The following is a 19,306-nucleotide window of genomic DNA, read 5'->3' on the forward strand; positions in this document are numbered from 1 at the left end:
GTGTGGAGTTTAGAAAATGGGTCGTGACAAACTTGGTATCAGAGCCTCAGGTTTATGGAGTCCTAGGGGTCTATGAAGCCGTGTTAGTAGAGTCTTGTTTATGTGTATGAAACGCGCCCTACTTATAAACAGGAGGCTACAAACATTTAGGAAAAAACTTTTTTTTCATACTTTAGATCGTGCAGTAGAGCCTACCTCTAAGAAATTATCTAATGTATTCTTTTCTCCAAAACTCGCAGAAATGGCTCGTACTCGCAACTCTGACACCGACACTCAGGATGCTGCTCAAGAAACTATTGCTACTATTGTGGCTCAAGGCATAACTAAAAAGGCTCGAACTCAGAAAAGGAAGGGTAAATCCACAAGGGGGTTCAAGTACCCCAGGTTGAACATGAAGAAGGGGTGGAGCATGATGAGCAAGTACCTCAAGATCCAACGCCAACCCCAACAGCAGCTCCGACTCAAACAACTATATCCCCAGAGGTGGTTCAGGTGTTCAATGCAGTCAACAGTGCTATGGAGATGTTTAAGGCCTTTATGGCCAACCAGAACGAGAAAAGAGATAAGATTCCACCTCAAACAAATAGGCAGAACAATTCTGAGCCCTCAAGAGTGAATGAATTTCTGAAGTTGAGTCCTCAAGTGTTCCATGGTTCTATAGTTGATGAAGATCCAATGTTATGGATGGAGGGTGTTAAGAAAGCCCTCCGAGTGATGAAAGTATTTGATAACAAAGCTGTGGAGCTGGCTGCTTACCAGCTTAGAGATGTGGCTGGCGCTTGGTTTGAGATGTGGGAAAAGAGAGAGATGAAGATGATGGTCCACCTACTTGGGAAGAATTTGAAGAGGCCTTCATGGCTAACTTTATCCCAGAAGAGGATATAACAGCTAAGGCTACAGAGTTCGAACAACTCATGCAAGGGAATAAAAGCGTGCAAGAGTACTACATGGAATTCATAAGGTTAGCTAAGCATGCTCCTCACATGGTTAAGACAGAAAAAGCAAAGATTCGCAAGTTTGTTGGCGGTTTGGCTTACCACAGTAAGGATACGACATCAGCTGCAGCGGTAGGAATGACAACTTTCTCATCTGTTGTGGGGTTCGCCAAGCACTTAGAAAAAGACAGACAACAAAGGAGAAAAGAGAAAGAGCATAACAAGAAATCCCGAATAACGGGTAGGTTTAATGGTACATCCAGCGGAGGCGGAAGGAATTCCTCTAATAAGGAGTCATTAGCACCAGCTCAGTTCAGTCATCAGTCAGGTGGTAGGTCTTCCTTCAGACGTACTCAGAGTAATAGAAATCAGTCTCGCCAGAATCAGAATTTTAGGACATCATCCTCACATAGCCAGAGTCATGCTGAGCAACATTCACACCAGCAAAGTCTTTGTGGAACATGTAAGCGGCAACATTCAGGTCAGTGCAAGCTTGGGTTTCATGGTTGCTACCATTATGGAGACATTGGTCATATAAAGGCCAACTGCCCAAAGTTGCAACATAAGTTCAGTGGTGGATCAACTCGTCCTTCTAGTTCCTCAGCTACTGCAGTTGCACCACCTCAGGCTCGTGGTTCTCATAATCAGTCCGGGCATGGAGCAGGCAGAGGTGCAGACCGAGTTACTCAGGGAGGGGGACAACCCCGTTTATTTGCTACACTTGATCGTCAGAGTGCAGAGGCATCTGCAGAAGTTATTACAGGTATACTTTTAGTCTGCTCACATAATGCTTATGCCATAATGGATCCAGGTTCAACATTTTCATATGTGACTCCATACTTTGCAATTAACCTCGGACTAGAACCTGAACAACTTAGTGAGCCATTCCTAGTATCTACTCCAGTTGGCGAGTCAGTGAAAGTCACCAGAGTCTATAGAGGCTGTATAGTTTCAGTCCAAGGTCGCAACACCAAAGCTGATCTCATAGAGTTAGAAATGGTGGATTTTGATGTGATCATGGGTATGGATTGGTTGTCTTCCTGCTATGCCATGTTAGATTGTCATGCCAAGATAGTCAGGTTCCAATTTCCAAATGAAGAAGTCTTAGAGTGGAAGGGTAGTTCAGCATCGCTTGTAGGTAAGTTTATTTCTTATCTTAAGGCACAACGAATGATCGGTAAGGGGTGTCTCGCCTATTTGGCTCACATTATTAATCCAGAATCAGAACCACCAGCTCTTCAGTTAGTGCCAATTGTTAGAGAATTTCCAGAAGTTTTCCCAGATGACCTTCCCGGACTTTCTCCCGAAAGAATCATAGACTTCGGCATTGATCTCATGCCAGGCACTCAGCCCATATCTATACCTCCCTATAGGATGGCTCCAGCAGAACTTAATGAGTTGAGAGAACAGTTGAAAGACCTTCTTGACAAGGGCTTCATCAGTCCGAGTGTTTCACCGTGGGGTGCCCCGGTCCTGTTTGTCAAAAAGAAAGATGGGTCTCTCAGAATGTGTGTTGACTATCGGCAGTTGAATAAAGTTACCATTAAGAACAAGTACCCACTGCCAAGAATTGATGATTTATTTGATCAACTTCAGGGTGCAAAGTACTTTTCAAAAATAGACTTGAGGTCGGGATACCATCAGTTGAGAATTAAAAAGGAGGATATATCTAAAACAGCCTTTAGAACTCGCTACGGGCACTATGAATTTCTAGTAATGTCCTTCGGGTTGACAAATGCTCTAGCTGCATTCATGGACCTCATGAACAGAGTTTTCAAGCCATTCCTGGATACCTTTATTATCGTGTTTATAGACGATATTTTGGTATACTCTAAGAGCAAGGAAGAACATGCAGAACACCTTAGAATAGCCTTGCAGACCTTGAAGGAGAATGAGCTTTATGCCAAGTTTTCAAAATGTGAGTTCTGGTTGCAGTCAGTAGCATTCTTAGGCCACGTGGTATCTAGTGAAGGAATAAAAGTAGACCCTCAGAAGACAGAAGCAGTCAAGAACTGGCCCAGGCCGACAACGCCAACCGAAATTAGGAGTTTCTTGGGGTTAGCTGGCTACTATAGAAGGTTTGTAGAGGGATTTTCCTCAATTGCAGCTCCATTAACTAAGTTGACTCAGAAAGCAGTTAAGTTCCAATGGTCAGACGCTTGTGAGCAGAGTTTTCAAGAGTTAAAGAAGAGGTTGACCACTGCACCTGTGCTAACCTTGCCAACAGGTTCGGGTGGGTTCACAGTGTATTGTGATGCCTCCAGAGTGGGCCTTGGTTGTGTTCTTATGCAAAATGGAAAAGTTATTGCTTATGCTTCCAGGCAGTTAAAGAATCATGAAAAGAACTACCCCACACACGACTTGGAGCTTGCAGCAGTGGTGTTTGCATTAAAAATATGGCGACACTACCTTTATGGTGAGCATTCTGAAGTGTTTACAGATCACAAAAGCCTCCAGTACATTTTCAAGCAAAAAGAACTAAATTTGAGACAGAGAAGGTGGCTCGAGCTATTGAAGGATTGTGACATCAATATCCTTTATCACCCGGGCAAAGCTAAAGTGGTAGCAGATGCACTTAGTAGGAAGTCAATGGGTGTCTTGTCCCATCTTGCAGTACAAAGGCGATCTTTGGGTCGAGAAATTCAAAAACTAGCAAATGATGGAATTAGATTGGATGAGACCGAAGAAGGAGACATAACTGCTTATGCCTTAGCGCAATCCTCCCTTGTTGCGCATGTTAAGGCTAAACAAGACGAAGATCCGTACTTAGTGAAATTAAAAGAAGGAGTCAGAAGCAAAGAAATCACTGCTTTCACTCTAGGAAGTGACGGAGTTTTGAAGTTGAATGATCGGTTATGTGTGCCTGATGTAGATGGTCTTAGGAAGGCCATAATGGAGGAAGCTCACAGTTCGAGGTACTCTATCCACCCAGGTGCTACCAAAATGTATCTAGATTTGAAAGAGTTGTATTGGTGGAAAGGCATGAAGAAACAAGTAGCAGATCATGTGGCTAAATGTTTAAATTGTTAGCAAGTCAAAGCCGAGCATCAGAGGCCTGGTGGCCTAGCTCAAGATATAGAGATACCACAGTGGAAGTGGGAGATGATTAATATGGATTTTGTAGTAGGTCTACCTTGTACATACCGTAAACATGATTCAATTTGGGTTATTGTAGACCGACTGACAAAGTCCGCGCATTTCCTACCAGTAAAGACGACAGACTCCGCAGAGCAGTATGCGCAGTTGTACATATAAGAAATAGTCCGATTGCATGGTACTCCAGTTTCAATCATATCTGATAGAGGCCCTCAGTTCACGGCAAATTTTTGGCAGGCATTTCAGAAAAGATTAGGTACCAAGGTCAATTTAAGCACCGCTTTTCATCCACAGACTGATGGTCAGGCAGAAAGGACCATTTAGACTCTTGAAGATATGATGCGTGCGTGTGTTATAGATTTTGGAGGTAATTGGGATGATCACTTGCCACTTATAGAATTTGCTTACAATAACAGCTACCAAGCCAGCATTGGTATGGCTCCTTATGAAACATTGTATGGGCGGAGATGTAGGTCTCCGGTGGGTTGGTTTGAACCAGCAGAGGTGCCGTTGATTGGTCTAGAGTTTGTTTGTGAGGCTTTGGAGAAAGTTCAGCTAATTAGAGAAAGACTTAAAGCGGCTCAGAGTCGTCAAAAGTCTTATTCTGACAAGAGGCATCGTGAGTTAGAGTTCATGGTTGGTGATAAGGTGTTTTTGAAAGTTTTACCAATGAAAGGAGTTATGAGGTTTGGTAAGAAAGGGAAACTTAGCCCTAGATTTATCGGACCTTATGAAATTCTAGAAAAGAAAGGAAATGTGGCTTATAAGCTAGCGCTACCCATTGAGTTGTCCTCTATTCATCCTGTCTTTCATGTGTCTATGCTTAGAAAGTACATTCATGATGAGTCGCATATAATACCTGCCGATACCATAGAAATTAAAGAAGGCTCGACTTATGAAGAGGTACCTATAGAAATTCTCGATAGGCAAGTAAGGAAGTTGAGAACAAAAGATTTAGCATCGGTAAAAGTTTTGTGGAGTAATCATGATTCAAAAGAGGCTACATGGGAGGTCGAGAAAGATATGAGAAAGAAATATCCATATTTATTTGAGGAAAAAGGTATGTGAACCTAAGTTCGGTTTTACATTTATATTCCATTTATTAAATACAAGTTAGCAAGTGTTTATATCCTTCCTAGATTATATTTAGTTGTCTTAGTGATTTAGTTTATGTCAGAGTATATTTAATTCATTAAAGTGATTTACTTTTGCTAAAGTGTTGTGCTTTAGATTCTTGTTAGTTATTGTGGTACCTCCTTGCCGGAGTGTGAGTAATTAATTTATGAGCTGCGTGTGGTGCCTATGATTGGCCTGTTATGGTATATTTGGTTGTTGGTGGTGTATTTGTGGTATTTGTGACAAGGATATTTTTGGATAGTCCAATTTACAAGGGAAACTCTGGCGAAATTTTTGAAAACTTAGGGAGTGAGCCAAAATTTTGAGTCCCTTGCAAGAGTGAGTAGTGCTAAGAAAACTTAAGAGGTTCAAAGACCTAAGGAATGATTGTTAGCTTAAGAATAAGGTCCTAGTAACATTCGAGGAAGATGTTTTTAAGGAGGGAAGATTGTAACACTCCTCAAATTTATAAAAGTTTCGAGACACGCTAACTATAGAACTAAATTATTACTATTTTTATTATTTTTCTTGCCTATAGTGGAAAAAAAAGATATATATTGTTCATTATTAAAAGTGGGTATCATTAAATACTAGTTAAGTCCCAAAAAAAAAGGAAAAAAGGACTTAAAGCCCATGAAATGGGCTGTTGGCAAGCAAAGGCTTTAAGCCTTAGGAAAATAAAGTTCATTCACGTATAGAAAGAAAGGCAGAAGGCCAAATAACAGAACCTAAGGTTCTGTCATTCTCGTAAACGAAGACAGAAGGCAAAAGCACGTCTTATTTACTCACGAAACAGAGAGCCGGGCAACAGAAAATCTAGGTTTCTTTACAAATCACTAATTCTTGAACTCAGGTACATAAATTTTTCCTATTTTCAATTATCCTAAAGTAGTAATATGTAAGAATTGAATAGCTAATTCCCTTCTTCCTCTATATCATCAATAAACTTCATAATTAGGTGTAGTACTTTAAAATTGATTAAAATACACCGGTTGTTGTAGAATCGATTGTTTGACTGGTGTCAATTGGACTGGGGTCTACGTATTGGCTCAAGGAGTTTTGAGGTGAGTTGATATAACCCTTTACTAAAGTGGTTTAACTCACAAAAGCACGCATACAAGGTGTTTGATGAATTGTTTAAAAGAGTTTATCTTTATTTAATTAGAGCGAGTGAGTACCCATTAATTTAGAATTGTTCTAGCAAAAGTTTAGATGAGCTATTATGCTATATGTGCTTAAATTTTCAGATTTGTTTTTGTGTTGTTCATATATGCTATTTTCATGTTGAAAATTATGAAGAAGAGAGAATCTTTGGAAATATTTGTATATGTTTATTTCATTCTTATGTCATGTTTTACATTTAAGGATACCAATATGAGCATGTACATAATGTTCTATAAAGAAAAGATTTAGACTTGAAAAGTCACAAGAAGAAGATTTAGAAAGAAAAGATTTTTGGGGAGTATCCTTTATTCTGAGAAGGGGTCATCGTCCAGGCCGAGGGTCCTGACCAATATGTTGACTTCCTGAAACTACTTGTGCCAAAGTAGGGAGCACACGAGCCGAGGGTCTCGTTGCTGAGGATTTACTTAGCCATGCTAAGGTATGATACATGAGCGTTGAGAACCATGAAGCGAGTGACACCTCATAGATTGGGCCTATTCGATCAGGTTGGGATCGAACCCGTGCCGATCACACGGTGACTGAGACAGAATTAAATCAGGATAGTTGGAACTCCCAAAGTATAAAGTGAAGTATTTTTTTTCAAAGAAAGAAAAAGGAAAAGAATTTCTTTTAGAATATTCATAAATTGCTATTATGCAATTATTTTAGAATTATTCTTATAAGCTTTATGTTTTACATGCATTTAGAACCTTTGCTCGTAATGTATATGTTATTAAAGTTTCTCCCCCTGTTGTTGAGACTCACTGAGTACAGTGGATGGTACTGACGTTCTCTTTTGGGAACCTACGTTGGTCTGCGGTACAACGTAGGAACCGGATTTGCAGGCGAGCAGGCTACGAGTTAGGACTTCCTTCCCTTCCAGTGATATTGGTGAGCTCCGCTTTTGTTCGTGGAGTATTCTTTGAGTCATTTTCATTTAGCTATTTCTTTATTTATTTAGAGAACTGGCCAGGAAATCTCATGTCCTGAGCAGTGCGTCAGTTTATCAGTAGAGGCTTCATAGACATAGTCATTGGGTTGAGATTCATATGTTATTTTATAATAACTTAGCAATAATTCAGTAGTTACTATGAATAAAGTTTTGGAGTTGATTTATTTAAATATTTGAATTAATCAAGAGTATTTGGTTAGAGTATTGCTTTGTTGCATATAAAGTGTGGAGCTATAATACATTGAATAAGCAGAGATGGTTCGCTCGATCAGGTTTAGTGATCGAGTGCCGGTCTCGGCTTGTTTAGAAAATGGGTCGTGACACTTTCGAAGAGTCTTTTGGAGTTTATTACTTTTATACATAATAGACAAGCCTATTTTTTGCTTCAAAATAGATTCGAACAATTCGAAGCATCTGAAAATATTTTTGGTTTTCTGTTTAGAAGTAAAAACTAAGATCACTAGATATTGGAAATTTTAAAAAATATTGCCTTAATCTTGAATGTTCCTTAAAAGATAATAATCACTTCGATATTGACAATTTAGATTTATTTTCTGAATTAAAAATATTAAGAAAAATAGTTCAATTAGAAGATATCAACTTAATTGATACACTTAATCAAATAAAAAGATTTAATTCTTTTCCAAATGCCTAAATTGATTATGGAATAATGTTGATAACTCATGTTACCGTTGATTCAGCGGAAAGAAGTTTTTAAAATTAAAATTGATAAAATCTTATCTAAGAACAACAATGTTACAAGAAAGGTTAAATGGATTAGCTATATTATCAATTGAAAAATACTTATTAGGAGCTATTGATTTTAAGAAAAATATTAATAACATTGTATCTATGCAAAGCTAAAAAAAATAGATTTCAAATAAATAATAAAAAAATTAAAAAGTTAAGGCACATCATAAAGTTTGGCTTTAAGCCACAAAAATCGTCAGGCCACCCTGACACTACTTTAGGTTAGATAACATCTTTGGAGGCAAGAATACGCTAGGAGCAAGGAGGAAGATTCAACCACGAGTTTTTTCTTTCTTCTTCGTATTTTTCTTTTTTGGTTATGACTTTTTTAGTAATGTAATTTTATATGCTACTATGAGTAGCTAATTTCTATTATAAAGTTTTGATGAAACCTTTTGGAGGATGAATTCTTGTTATATTTTTATGTTATTTAGCCTTTGAATTTCTCTACTTGTTTAACTACGTCCTGTTAATAGATAACATAAATATAGAGTTAGCTCTTCTTATGTTTCTTAGTTTTGATGCGTTATCGATTACCTTGACTAATATATATGTTAATCCTGCTTGAAAGTCTATAGTTGCTGCATTAAGACGATGATTGAATAGGCATTAAATTATGAATAACACAGTTGTTCTCAAGGAAACTTCATTATTGTCACCTGCCTGTCCCAACATCATATTTTCATGAAGCTTTTGAGATCTTTCTACTCCACATAAGATCTCAGCTCACCACATGATCGAATTTTTTAAATGGATAAAAACTTAGAATGATATTTTCTTGGCATCAAATACAAACTTCTACAGGTTCTAGTTCTTTAAATTTGTAATTTAAAAAACCATATAATACTGAACAAGATATAACTAATTTTTCTTTCTTTTATGTCTTACATATGTCAGATGATTACTTTCGCTATGTTATTACCTTAGTGCTCTTATCATTGCCATGTTCATGATTTGAGTTCTCTCTGTTGTTGACATAGGTATTTGTTGCCAGCTCTACAATTCAAACTTGATGTGCAGTATACATCTGAGGGACCTAAAATGGTAGAACCTGATGTTATAGTAGTTGATCATTTAGATGTTAGCAGTTTAGATGATGGTTGTTAGAGTGACACTAGAAGGAATTCAAATATTTTCAGTTTTGATTTTTGAAATGTACTCTTGTAATTTGGTTGTGGATTTTTATAATATGTACTAGATATTCTAGGGTGCGTTAGATATGTCCGGGAAATTAATATGTTACTATGTATTTGGTTCGCATTTCCCTGGAGTCCTTAGTAAAAAATATGTCAAAATTGGTGCACAGACAACAGTAACGATACTAGCATAACTATGTACACAAAGCCTTTGGTTTTGATTTAAGAAGCACCTATAATGGAACAGAGAAACCGATCAGTTGACTCCTCTTTGGAACATTGTGTAAGGATCAAATCAGACGGTAAAAGTGAAATATACCAAAAAGATATAAACATTTAACGTGGTTTGGTCAACTAATGCTCATCCACTATATAAAAAAGAAAAAAAATATCGAGAGAATATCCTACAAAGAGGCACACACAAGTGATAGGATAACTCTTGTTTAATCATTCTCCCCTCTAAACACGATTCTCAAACCCCTTATGGCAACATTATGAAAAGGAATGTTCCTCTATTTATAAAAGTACACAACATTTTCTGTAACGACCCGACCATTTGTTTTGTATATTTGAGTCTCGTTTTCATATTTGATACTTTCCGTATGTGTGTTTGAAGTTTTGTGACTTGCGGGGGTGGTTGGTTTGGTTTCAGGAAGGTTTGAGAGTGAATTGAGACATTTAGTCATTTTGGAAGTTTAAGTTGTAAGAGTTGATCAAGGTTTGAGTTTTGTGTAAACGACCTCAAATTGGCGTTAGACGGTTCCAATAGGTTTGTATGGTAATTATTTGGATTTAGGTGTATATTCGAATTTGGATTTAGAGGTTCCTAAGATATTTTGGTGCTATTTGCCGAAAGTTAGCTATTTGGAGGTTTGAAGAGTTTTTAGGTTTGACCGAGGGTTGACTTTGAGGTTATCGGATTCGGACTGTCGTTCCGAAAGTTGGGATAGGTTCATTTTGTCATTTGGTATTAGTGTGCAAAGTTTGGGTTCGTTCCGTATTGGTTAGGCTTGAATCAGACGCTTGATTTGATGTTGGAAGTTGAGGAACTTAAGAGATTGATCTTGATTGGCGATTCTTAGTTTTCAGTTTATTCGTGGTGTTTCGAGCCCTTGGGAAAATTTGGATTAGGTTTAGGAATAGGTTGGCATGATTGGTCGGGGTCCTAGGAGACTCTGGTGTGATTCGAGGTGGTTTTGGACCATTTTCCCTTGTCCTTGGATTGCTGGTTTCTGGTGCAGAGAGTCTTATTCGCGATCGTGGAGGGAGGCTCGCGATCACGGAGTAGAGGATTTGGCAAGCAAAGTTTTACCTTTCGCATTCGTGGGAGAGAGATCGCGTTCACGGATTGTTGGGATCTGCAGCTTCACGTTTGCGTTCAGGAGCTGCGTTCCCGAAGGCATGTGGTCGGGCAGGAGGATTGCCTTCACAATCGCGGGTGTGGCGCCGCGTTTGTGTAGGCTTAGCCGATGTAGGGTTGAGTTCGCGTGTATGCCTTCCTGTTCGCGAAGGAAAATTTTTCAGCCGGGCATTTTTGGCCTTCGTGATCGCAATGCGTATGTCTGGGCAGATACTTAAATGGGAGTTTCGGGACTTTTACCAAATTTATTATTTTTTGAGTCATAGACTTCGGTAGTGGGAGATTTTAAAGATCTATTTCACTACATCATTGGAGGTAAGCAATTGACATTAGATTTGACTTTATATCAAAATATTTCAAGAATTTTTAAATCTAAAAGCTTGGATTTTAAAGTGTAATATGGGGGTTGATGTGCAAACTTTTGAATTCTTTCATTTCAATTCCCGCCACATTCCATTTTGATTACTCATTTTCTGTCCAAGAAATAAAGATTCACTCAAACATGAATATTGGGGTTGCTTATTGTGTTTGGTTTGAAATCATTTTGTAATACATAGTTAAAATAATCATCTACAACAAATGGTAGTTTTATATGTTACCAAAAGAAAAGATTGAAAGGAAATTAGTTAAATAATATTCAGTCGTATATGAGGAATATTTTACCTGTTTTCGCATCACCATACATTTAACAATCTTGATGCCAAAATAAATGTCATTGTTCAAAAAGTTTCACTAGGCGGTGAACTGATCGAACCTTAAACTCATGGACTTGTTTCATAGTGCAGATTGCCTCGTGTCACCAAACATGAGACGGACTAACATTACACCTGTTCTTTCCAGTATGCTTGCTCCAAGAACAACTTCCTCAATGAATTGAGTTCTCCAACGACATCACTAATCCTCCTTCGTTCTTTTGGAGATTCTACAGAGCATGTAACTCCAATTTGAATCACCGAAACTAAGAATGATAGAAATAAGTCAGTGGCACTGCTTCTGTTGTTAACAAGTTTGTATTCCTTTCCTAGTTCATCCCTTTCCTGGAGAAGAATGGGATCTGTTATATGTATCACTCTGTCTGGTAAAGAAGCCCTAGCATAGTTATGAAGATTTAAACTATCTTTGAACATTTCATCAGTTGGTCTCCTCCCAGTAAACATTTCCAAGAGCATTATGCCAAAGCTGTATAAATCTCCATAGATTGAGGCATCACTTCCCATACCCAACTCTGAGATGCATTTACATGTCAACGAGAAATATTACAGAATTAGACATACTTTTACCAAAAGATAGAAGAATACTTATGCATGATAGCGAAATCTTGATTTATGGCTAATGCAGAAAAGGCTTGGCAGAACTGGTAAGACGGCATACAATAGATCCTTGTGGTACGGTTCTTCCCCGATTTATTCTGAAATTACTTTTATTCCTATATGTTTCAGTCACTTAATTTTTGGACAAGATTTTACTCAAGAAAATATGGGCAAGTACAAACTAAATCAAACAATTGGATGATTCCAAAGCTAAACTTGGAGCCACTTAAACCAGAATGTCAGTGATGGCAAAATGGTTAAAAGAAAACAGTTAACCACCCATATTATTCATTAAAAATGGGTTAGATAATGAACTTTTTGAAACGGGTCAAATATGGATAAGAACCATATTATCCATTTAGAAAATCGATAACCAATGGATAACCAATAGGTTTAACTTTTACATTTCTAAAGTCTCAAATTGGGGGTTCCTCAAGTTTGGGAGACGAAAAATTCTCCCAAAAGTGATCATATTCAAGAAATCATGGATAATATCGTTACCCATATTATCCACCGGTTAACCCTTTTTTATCCCTATTAAATATGGGTCGGGTTGGATAATTTATCCGCTTTTTCATTACCCGTTTTCGACCCGAAACATATCCGACCAGACCCCCCGTTTGCCGCTCCTACCATGCTCTTGAATTGCATACTAGATTCGACACTTGAGACTAACTTGAGTAGGTGAGTGTAATAACTGAGGAAAAGAAAAAACACTTGGAATTTGCAAGGAGGTATTACCTGGAGGTGTATACCCAATAGTTCCGCTAACACCAGTAGAACTTTTTGGATTTGCTGAAGAGTTGTGAATAGCTGGTGGAATAAATCTTGCCAAACCAAAATCACCAACATGTCCAGTCATGTTCTCATCGAGGAGAATATTGCTTGGCTTCAGATCACGGTGAATTATTGGGGGTTGGCAATCATTATGAAGATAATCCAGAGCACAGGCAACATCAATGGCAATACTTAATCTTTGAAGAAATCCTAGCTTCTTGTGCTCATGTGACTCCTGATCAGGAGTGAAATGCAACCACTCCTGCAGACTCCCTTTATCCATGTATTCGTAAACTATAGCTTTGAATTCATTACCTTCATAATCAATACTTGAGCATGCACTTAACACCTTTACAAGATTACGATGTCTTATGTTCTTCAGAATCTCACACTCCGCTAAAAAACTCCTGGAAGCTGCATGGTGTGAAAGGTCCAGTACCTTAACAGCAAAAACTGTACCATCGTCTTCAGAAATTCCTTTATATACAGACCCAAAAGCACCCACGCCCAGCAAATTTGATGCAGAGAATCCATCAGTTTCCCTAAGGAGACACTGATAAGATACTCTTATGGTCGAGTTTTCACGTGTATCTGTAACTGGTGCTTTTCTCGATCCACCTAACGGTCGAATGCCAAGAAAACAAACTATACATGTCAACCCTATAAGCCCGCTGACTACTGGAATTACTATTTTCAAGGGGAAACCTGATTTCTTTTCTTTCTTTACTTCTGCACTGCAATCTGGAAGGTCCAACTCTGGTATACCCCCACAGAGATTTTTATTTCCTATAATAGAAACAATACTACCATTATTGAAGATACCTCCAATAGGGACTGCACCTTCCAAATTATTGCTAGACAGATCTACAACCTGCAGAAATTTGAAGTCTTTCAAGAATCTTGGGATTTCACCTGACAGATTATTTTGAGAAAGGACTAAAAGTTCCAGGCCTCGCAAATTACTCATGGTTGAAGGAATACTACCCTGAAAGTTGTTGTTGTTCAAGTCTAGTGCTTCAAGTTTCAGACAAGTACCTAGAGTGGTAGGAATTCGGCCTCGCAACTTGTTATCAGACAGGTTTAAGTAGCCTAGATTGCTCAACTTCCCGATTTCCTTCTGAAGGATCCCGGTTAAGTGGTTATGAGATAGGTCGAGGCCCTCTGACAAGGATGAAATTTCAAGAATTTCTGATGGTATGAAACCACTAATGTTATTTGAGCCAAGATCCAATAGTCCCAAATTGTGACACTTGCCTAAGCTGGAAGGAATTCTACCCTGGAGATTGTTTTCTCTTAAACTGAGTCTGGTTAAGGAAGCTAAATTTCCAAAAGAGATTGGAATTTGGCCTGACAACTGATTTCCAAGTAAAGCCAACTCCTGCAGGTTTATTAGATCCCCAATTTCAGATGGAATTTCACCATAGAATCTGTTGTAAGCCCCAAATAAAGCCTCTAGCTTCTTGAGATTGGATATCCCTCTTGGGAGTTTTCCAGAAATCTGATTGTAAGACAGCGAAAGCTCTATTAGTTCAGACGAAAGATTACTAACAGATGCAGGTAAGGCTCCACCAAAGTTATTTGTATTGAGCTCCAAAAGCTCCAAACTGGTGGCATTCGCCAATGTGTTGAGAAAGCTGAGGTCATCATCCTCCCCCTTCCCAAGATGATTGTAAGCGACTAAAAATCTCCGCATGTTCAGCAGATTTCCAAGGGGCGGTACTTTTCCTGTGAGCCCATTTCTACCAGCAACAAGAAACTCAAGTTTTGTGGCGTTTGATAATGTTACTGGAATGTTTCCAGTTATGTTGTTTCTATGAATGCTGAGGAACTGCAAATTAGGAAGAGTGATACCAAACAATGGAGGCAAATTCCCTTCTATATGATTTGTTCCAACATCAATGGCTACCATAGACGAATGATTGAAAAGACAAGGAGGCAAGGTTCCACTCAGGTTGTTCTCGTTTACTACAAAATACTTTAAGTTAGACAATTGGCATAATTCATCAGGCATTTTGCCTACCAAATTGTTCTTGCTTGCCAAAAAGGTATCAAGTGTAGAAAGATTACCAAGAGAAGGCGGAATACGTCCTGTAAAATAGTTAGAAACAAGAAAAAGTTGTTGAAGTTTCAACAAGGTGCCTAATTCTGCTGGAATTATGCCTGCCAGCATATTATATGAAAGAACAACAGAAAAAAGGTTGAAGCAACCAGAAATGTTTGAAGGAATATGACCAGTGAATGAGTTATTGTCAAGGCGTAAAACCTGTAACTTATGTAAGTAGCCAAGCTCTGATGGGATTTCACCTGAAAAGCTATTATTTTGGAGCTCAAGGACATGAAGAAAGCTCAGATTTCCAATACTTGGTGAAAATGTACCTCTCAGTTTCAGAGAACTAAGATCCAAAACAGTGACTCGTCTGTGACGGCGACCACATGAAACACCAGGCCAGTCACAGAAATGGATGGTTTCATTCCATGAGTCCATGATCCTCAAGGGATCATCAATGATCATATTCTTGAACGCAAGCAGTGACATTCTGTCTGTTTCATTGCCTCCCACCTGAATTGTAGATGAGCAGAGAGCATAGGTTGGCAAAAAGAAGGCCAGTAAAGACAAAAAAACAGTATACTTGAGAGCATACAAGTGACAAGAGTAGCTCAACTGAAAATTCTCTGTATGACTTGGAAAAATCATTTTTTTAAATGTAGAACTGAAAAGTGGACTGGAGAATTGGTTAGAGAGAGTAAGATTGATTGTACAAAACACTAGTCTCATATTCTAATTTATTTCACCCATTTTGAATGTTTGCATTGCAATGATATTTCTTGACATTGACAATTGAGGTATTTCATGGAAGACTACAAAATACAGAAAAGGATAGACTTTGACAGATTCACGTGCAAGATTCTCCTAGTACGCTAGGAAAAACAAATTGGACTGATTAGACATTAATTTAGGCCACTGTCTTGACTTGTTGGTAAATATTCAATTATTGTTCGTCCTTTCTCTAACCTCCGCCAAACTTGATTTTCTTGCCTTGTCATACTGGTAGTTTTGTATAATAGTGTATGTATGCCATGTTTCCTAATGTTATATATTCCTGTTATTCTGATATAAACAACTTAAAATTCTCTAAAGCATGCGCTAAAGTGAAAATATAAAGTATTCCCAGAAGACTAATTGATCGTAGGTCAATGGTTAGTTTGGTAAGAGGCCGAACGTCTAACGTTTGGACACACTCATATCTGGTAGTAGGTAGCAACGTATCGTGTGAAAATTTGGGAAAATATTTCAAATGTGTGGGACTAATTAGTCAACATGAACTCAATGCGCTTTGTTGTTCTCCACGACATCTTAAGAGTCTACAAATTCGTGGTCATTCAAAACTCAAAAATGTCAACTCGTGTAGTACTTGAATTGCATCTTCACATCAACTTCGTGGAAATTTGATCCCATCCATTTAGAGCAGTGATTACTTTTTTATGTGTTCGCTTTTCTAAGGGATAATATGTAATTACCCATTGGGGTTGTTTCACTTTACCAGTTGCACTTTCAAATTTTACGGGAGTCTTATAACTCTTTTGTCTTTGTTCGAAGTGTTATAAGTTCCACCTTTTGAGCGCACGTGGCATTCAAATTGTTTTTCACGAAATCTTAGCGCGTATAATTAGAAAAAAAATGCCCCCCAACTCTGTTCATTTTATCATTTTACTTTTTTTTTTTGTTAATATCCTTTTACTTTTTCTTTTCTTTTTCTTCTATGTCTTCACTTCACCTTTCTTCTTAGTTAACAAAATAATACCCAGCAGTTAAAGCCTGAACTAAGAAGCCATATTAAATAAAAAAGAAAACCCAATGCTAAAGACCAGCAACAACAACAACAACAATATCCAGTATTATCCTACACCGTGGGGTCTTGGGAGGGTAGTGTGTACGCAGACCTTATCTCTACCTTGTGAGGATAGAGAAGTTGTTTCCAATAGATCCTCGGCTCATGAAAGCATAAGCACCACATTAATTAAAATATAGACAAGAAGGAACAGTAACTAAAAATCCATATAAAAGCAGAATAAAAACAACAAGATTGTAAAGTAATCAACAATGAAAGAAAATAACGGTTAGTCATAAAAACTTACTACCAACAGAAAGCGAGACTGCGTGCCAATATTACTGTTATGAACACTCTAGACTACCTACTCTACTACCATAATCCTCGACCTCCCTACCTTTCTATCAAGGGGCATGTCCTCGGTCGCCTGAAGTTGCGTCATGTCTTGCCTAATCACTTCTCCCCATTTCTTCTTTGGCCTACCCCTACCTCTCCGTAGGCCCTCCAATGTCAACCTCCTCATCGGGGCGTTTGTCCTCCTCCTCCTCATATGACCAAACCACCTAAGTCGCGCTTCCCGCATCTTGTCCTCAATAGGAGCTGCCCACCTTGTCGCGAATAACCTCATTTCTGATCCTATGTAACTTGGTGTGCCTGTACATCTATCTAGACATCCTCATCTCTTCTACCTTCATCTTTTGGACATGAGTGATCTTGACTGGCCAACACTCAGTCCCATACAACATCGTTGGTCTGACCACCACTCTGTAGAACTTACCCTTAAGTTTCGGTGGCACCTTCTTGTCACACAAAACACCAGAAGCGAGTTTCCATTTCATCCATCCCGCCCCAATACGATGTGTGACATCTTCATCAATCTCCCCATCCCCCTGAATAATAGACTCAAGGTGCTTAAAACTCCCTCTCTTAGGGATGACCTGCGAGTCCAACCTCACCTCCCCTTCCCCTCCTTAAGTCTCTCCACTGAACTTATACTCCAAGTATTCTGTCTTGGTCCTGCTCAACTTGAAACCTTTGGATTCCAGGGTCTGCCTCCATACCTCTAATTGCGCGTTCACGCCGTCTCGCATCTCGTCAATCAATAAAATATCATTTGCAAATAGCATGACCACGACACCTCCTCTTGGATGTGGCGAGTTAGTACGTCCATCCACATAGCAAACAAAAAAAGGTTGAGTGCCGACCCCTGATGCAACCCCATCATAACCGGAAAATGGTCTGAGTCCCCACCAACCATCCTCATCTCGGGTCTTTACTCCATCATACGTGTCCTTAATCAACCTAAAGTAGGCAACAGGTACACCTCTAGCTTCCAAACATCTCCACAAAACCTCCCTCAGAAGTTTATCGTACGTCTTTTCTAAATCGATGGATACCATATGCAAGTCCTTCTTTCTCTCCCTATACTGCTCCATCAATCTCCTAACAAGGTGGATGGCTTCTGTAGTCGAACGCCCCGGCATAAACCCAAACCGGTTCTTGAAAATAGACACACTCCTCCCCGCCCTTAGCTTTACCAGTCTCTCCTAGACTTTCATAGTATGGCTAAGCAGCTTGATACCCCGATAATTATTATAATTTTGGATATTACCCTTGTTCTTGTATACAGGAACCATCATGCTCCACCTCCACTCTTCGGGCATCTTCTTCGTTCTAAATGGACATTAAATAATCTAGTGAGCCACTCCAAGTCTGCCTCGCCCCGCACTCTTTCAAAACTCTACCAGAATTTCATCTGGTCCGGTCGCTTTGCCCCTGCTCATCCAATGAAAGAAAAATGTCAAGCAGGGACATATAAAACTGAGAAAGAGACTTCAGATTTGGAATAAAAATGACAGTTGCCATTTTTCGATGACTATCTCGCCGGAGTTTTCTACTTGCGTTTTTTGTTAAAAATCCTTCCATTCCATCCTAAAAATCATCTGTAATACATTTTTCTCTTCTTTTCTTTTTCTCTTTCTTTTTCTTATTTTTCTTTTCCAACAATAATTCTCATAAGAAAATATGGTGATTTCTGCGACACATTAAATAATGGAGAATATTTAATATAAAAAGGAAGATGAAGAAAAGGGCATAGATGAGATGGAACAAGAAAAAAAGGCATAAATAGAGAAATTTGAAATTAAAAAACCAAACAGAAGAAATAATCAGATGGGGGAAGGGAGATAGGGAGCTGCTGGGACTAAGGCTGTATTGTGGTCCGGGCCCAGCCCAGGACCACGGGCCAAACGAGCCGATTCAAGCGGGCCTGGTATCTAGTGGTGCATAAGCCCGTAGCGGGCCGGTCCAACCCAAATAGCCCGTGAGCCCGGGACCGGAATGCGGGTCTGGGCCGGTTCAACCGGGCACAACGGGCCAATCGGGGCCCAACGGCTATTTTTTAATTTTTTTTTTTAAAAATGACCAACGGTCAGATTTTTAAAATCTAGCCGTTGGCCATCAAAATTCAACCGTTTGGCACTTTAAAAAATAGTCATTTGGCCCCCAAACTTTGTTTTAACCCCAAACTTTTTATAATTACTCTTTTTTCCAATTCTCAACTATAAATACCCCCCTCCCAATTCTTTCATTTTTACTCACAAATTCATCAATCTCTCTCTAATTTTCTTCTATAATTGCTTACTTTATTGTTGCAATTTCGTGAAAAATTGTAAAGTTGGTGAATTGAAGTATTCAAGTCTTCAACGATATTCAATTTTCAAGAAGTTGTTCGTCAATTCGGTAAACTCGTTCCAACTCTTAAGTTTTAATATTATAGTTTTGTTAGTTTTATTTAGTATAATTATAATTAATATGGCATTTTCTTTGAAATTGTTTTTTGGTGGTAACGGTAAGGGAAAATCTAAAATTGGTGAATCT

The 19,306-nt window shown here is 38.7% G+C and overlaps 3 protein-coding genes across 3 annotated transcripts; 1 reads left to right on the plus strand and 2 right to left on the minus strand.

Moving 5' to 3' along the window:
• The first annotated feature begins 947 nt into the window (after positions 1-947).
• On the plus strand, positions 948-9,120 carry LOC138868908 (uncharacterized). The gene is made up of 5 exons (XM_070146488.1): positions 948-1,956; positions 2,155-2,488; positions 2,705-2,853; positions 4,390-4,679; positions 9,034-9,120. Exons 1-5 carry the CDS (start codon positions 948-950, stop codon positions 9,118-9,120), a joined length of 1,869 nt encoding a protein of 622 aa, XP_070002589.1.
• A 2,000-nt stretch (positions 9,121-11,120) lies between these two features.
• On the minus strand, positions 11,121-15,385 carry LOC104249162 (probable LRR receptor-like serine/threonine-protein kinase At3g47570). The gene is made up of 2 exons (XM_009805538.2): positions 12,561-15,385; positions 11,121-11,734 (listed from the first exon to the last, which is right to left on the minus strand). Exons 1-2 carry the CDS (start codon positions 15,370-15,372, stop codon positions 11,331-11,333), a joined length of 3,216 nt encoding a protein of 1,071 aa, XP_009803840.2. The 5' UTR covers positions 15,373-15,385; the 3' UTR covers positions 11,121-11,330.
• Positions 15,386-17,397: 2,012 nt separating this feature from the next.
• Positions 17,398-17,862, minus strand: LOC138868909 (uncharacterized). The gene has a single exon (XM_070146489.1). The coding sequence runs from the start codon at positions 17,860-17,862 to the stop codon at positions 17,398-17,400; it is 465 nt and encodes a 154-aa protein (XP_070002590.1).
• Positions 17,863-19,306: the final 1,444 nt, after the last annotated feature.

This window comes from Nicotiana sylvestris, chromosome 5, assembly GCF_000393655.2.
Source record: "Nicotiana sylvestris chromosome 5, ASM39365v2, whole genome shotgun sequence".
In the NCBI taxonomy this organism is placed as follows: domain Eukaryota; kingdom Viridiplantae; phylum Streptophyta; class Magnoliopsida; order Solanales; family Solanaceae; genus Nicotiana; species Nicotiana sylvestris.

Bases quoted from the DNA above. Each gene is read 5' to 3' on its own strand.
- LOC138868908 (XM_070146488.1), top strand. From the start codon at position 948: ATGGAATTCATAAGGTTAGCTAAGCATGCTCCTCACATGGTTAAGACA. The intron at 1,957-2,154 runs GTATGGATTGGT...TTATTAATCCAG, and splicing joins GGATTTTGATGTGATCATGG to AATCAGAACCACCAGCTCTT. The intron at 2,489-2,704 runs GTACCCACTGCC...CCTCATGAACAG, and splicing joins AAAGTTACCATTAAGAACAA to AGTTTTCAAGCCATTCCTGG.
- LOC138868909 (XM_070146489.1), bottom strand. From the start codon at position 17,862: ATGGAGCAGTATAGGGAGAGAAAGAAGGACTTGCATATGGTATCCATC.
- LOC104249162 (XM_009805538.2), bottom strand. From the start codon at position 15,372: ATGAGACTAGTGTTTTGTACAATCAATCTTACTCTCTCTAACCAATTC. The intron at 11,735-12,560 runs GTAATACCTCCT...AATGCATCTCAG, and splicing joins TATTGGGTATACACCTCCAG to AGTTGGGTATGGGAAGTGAT.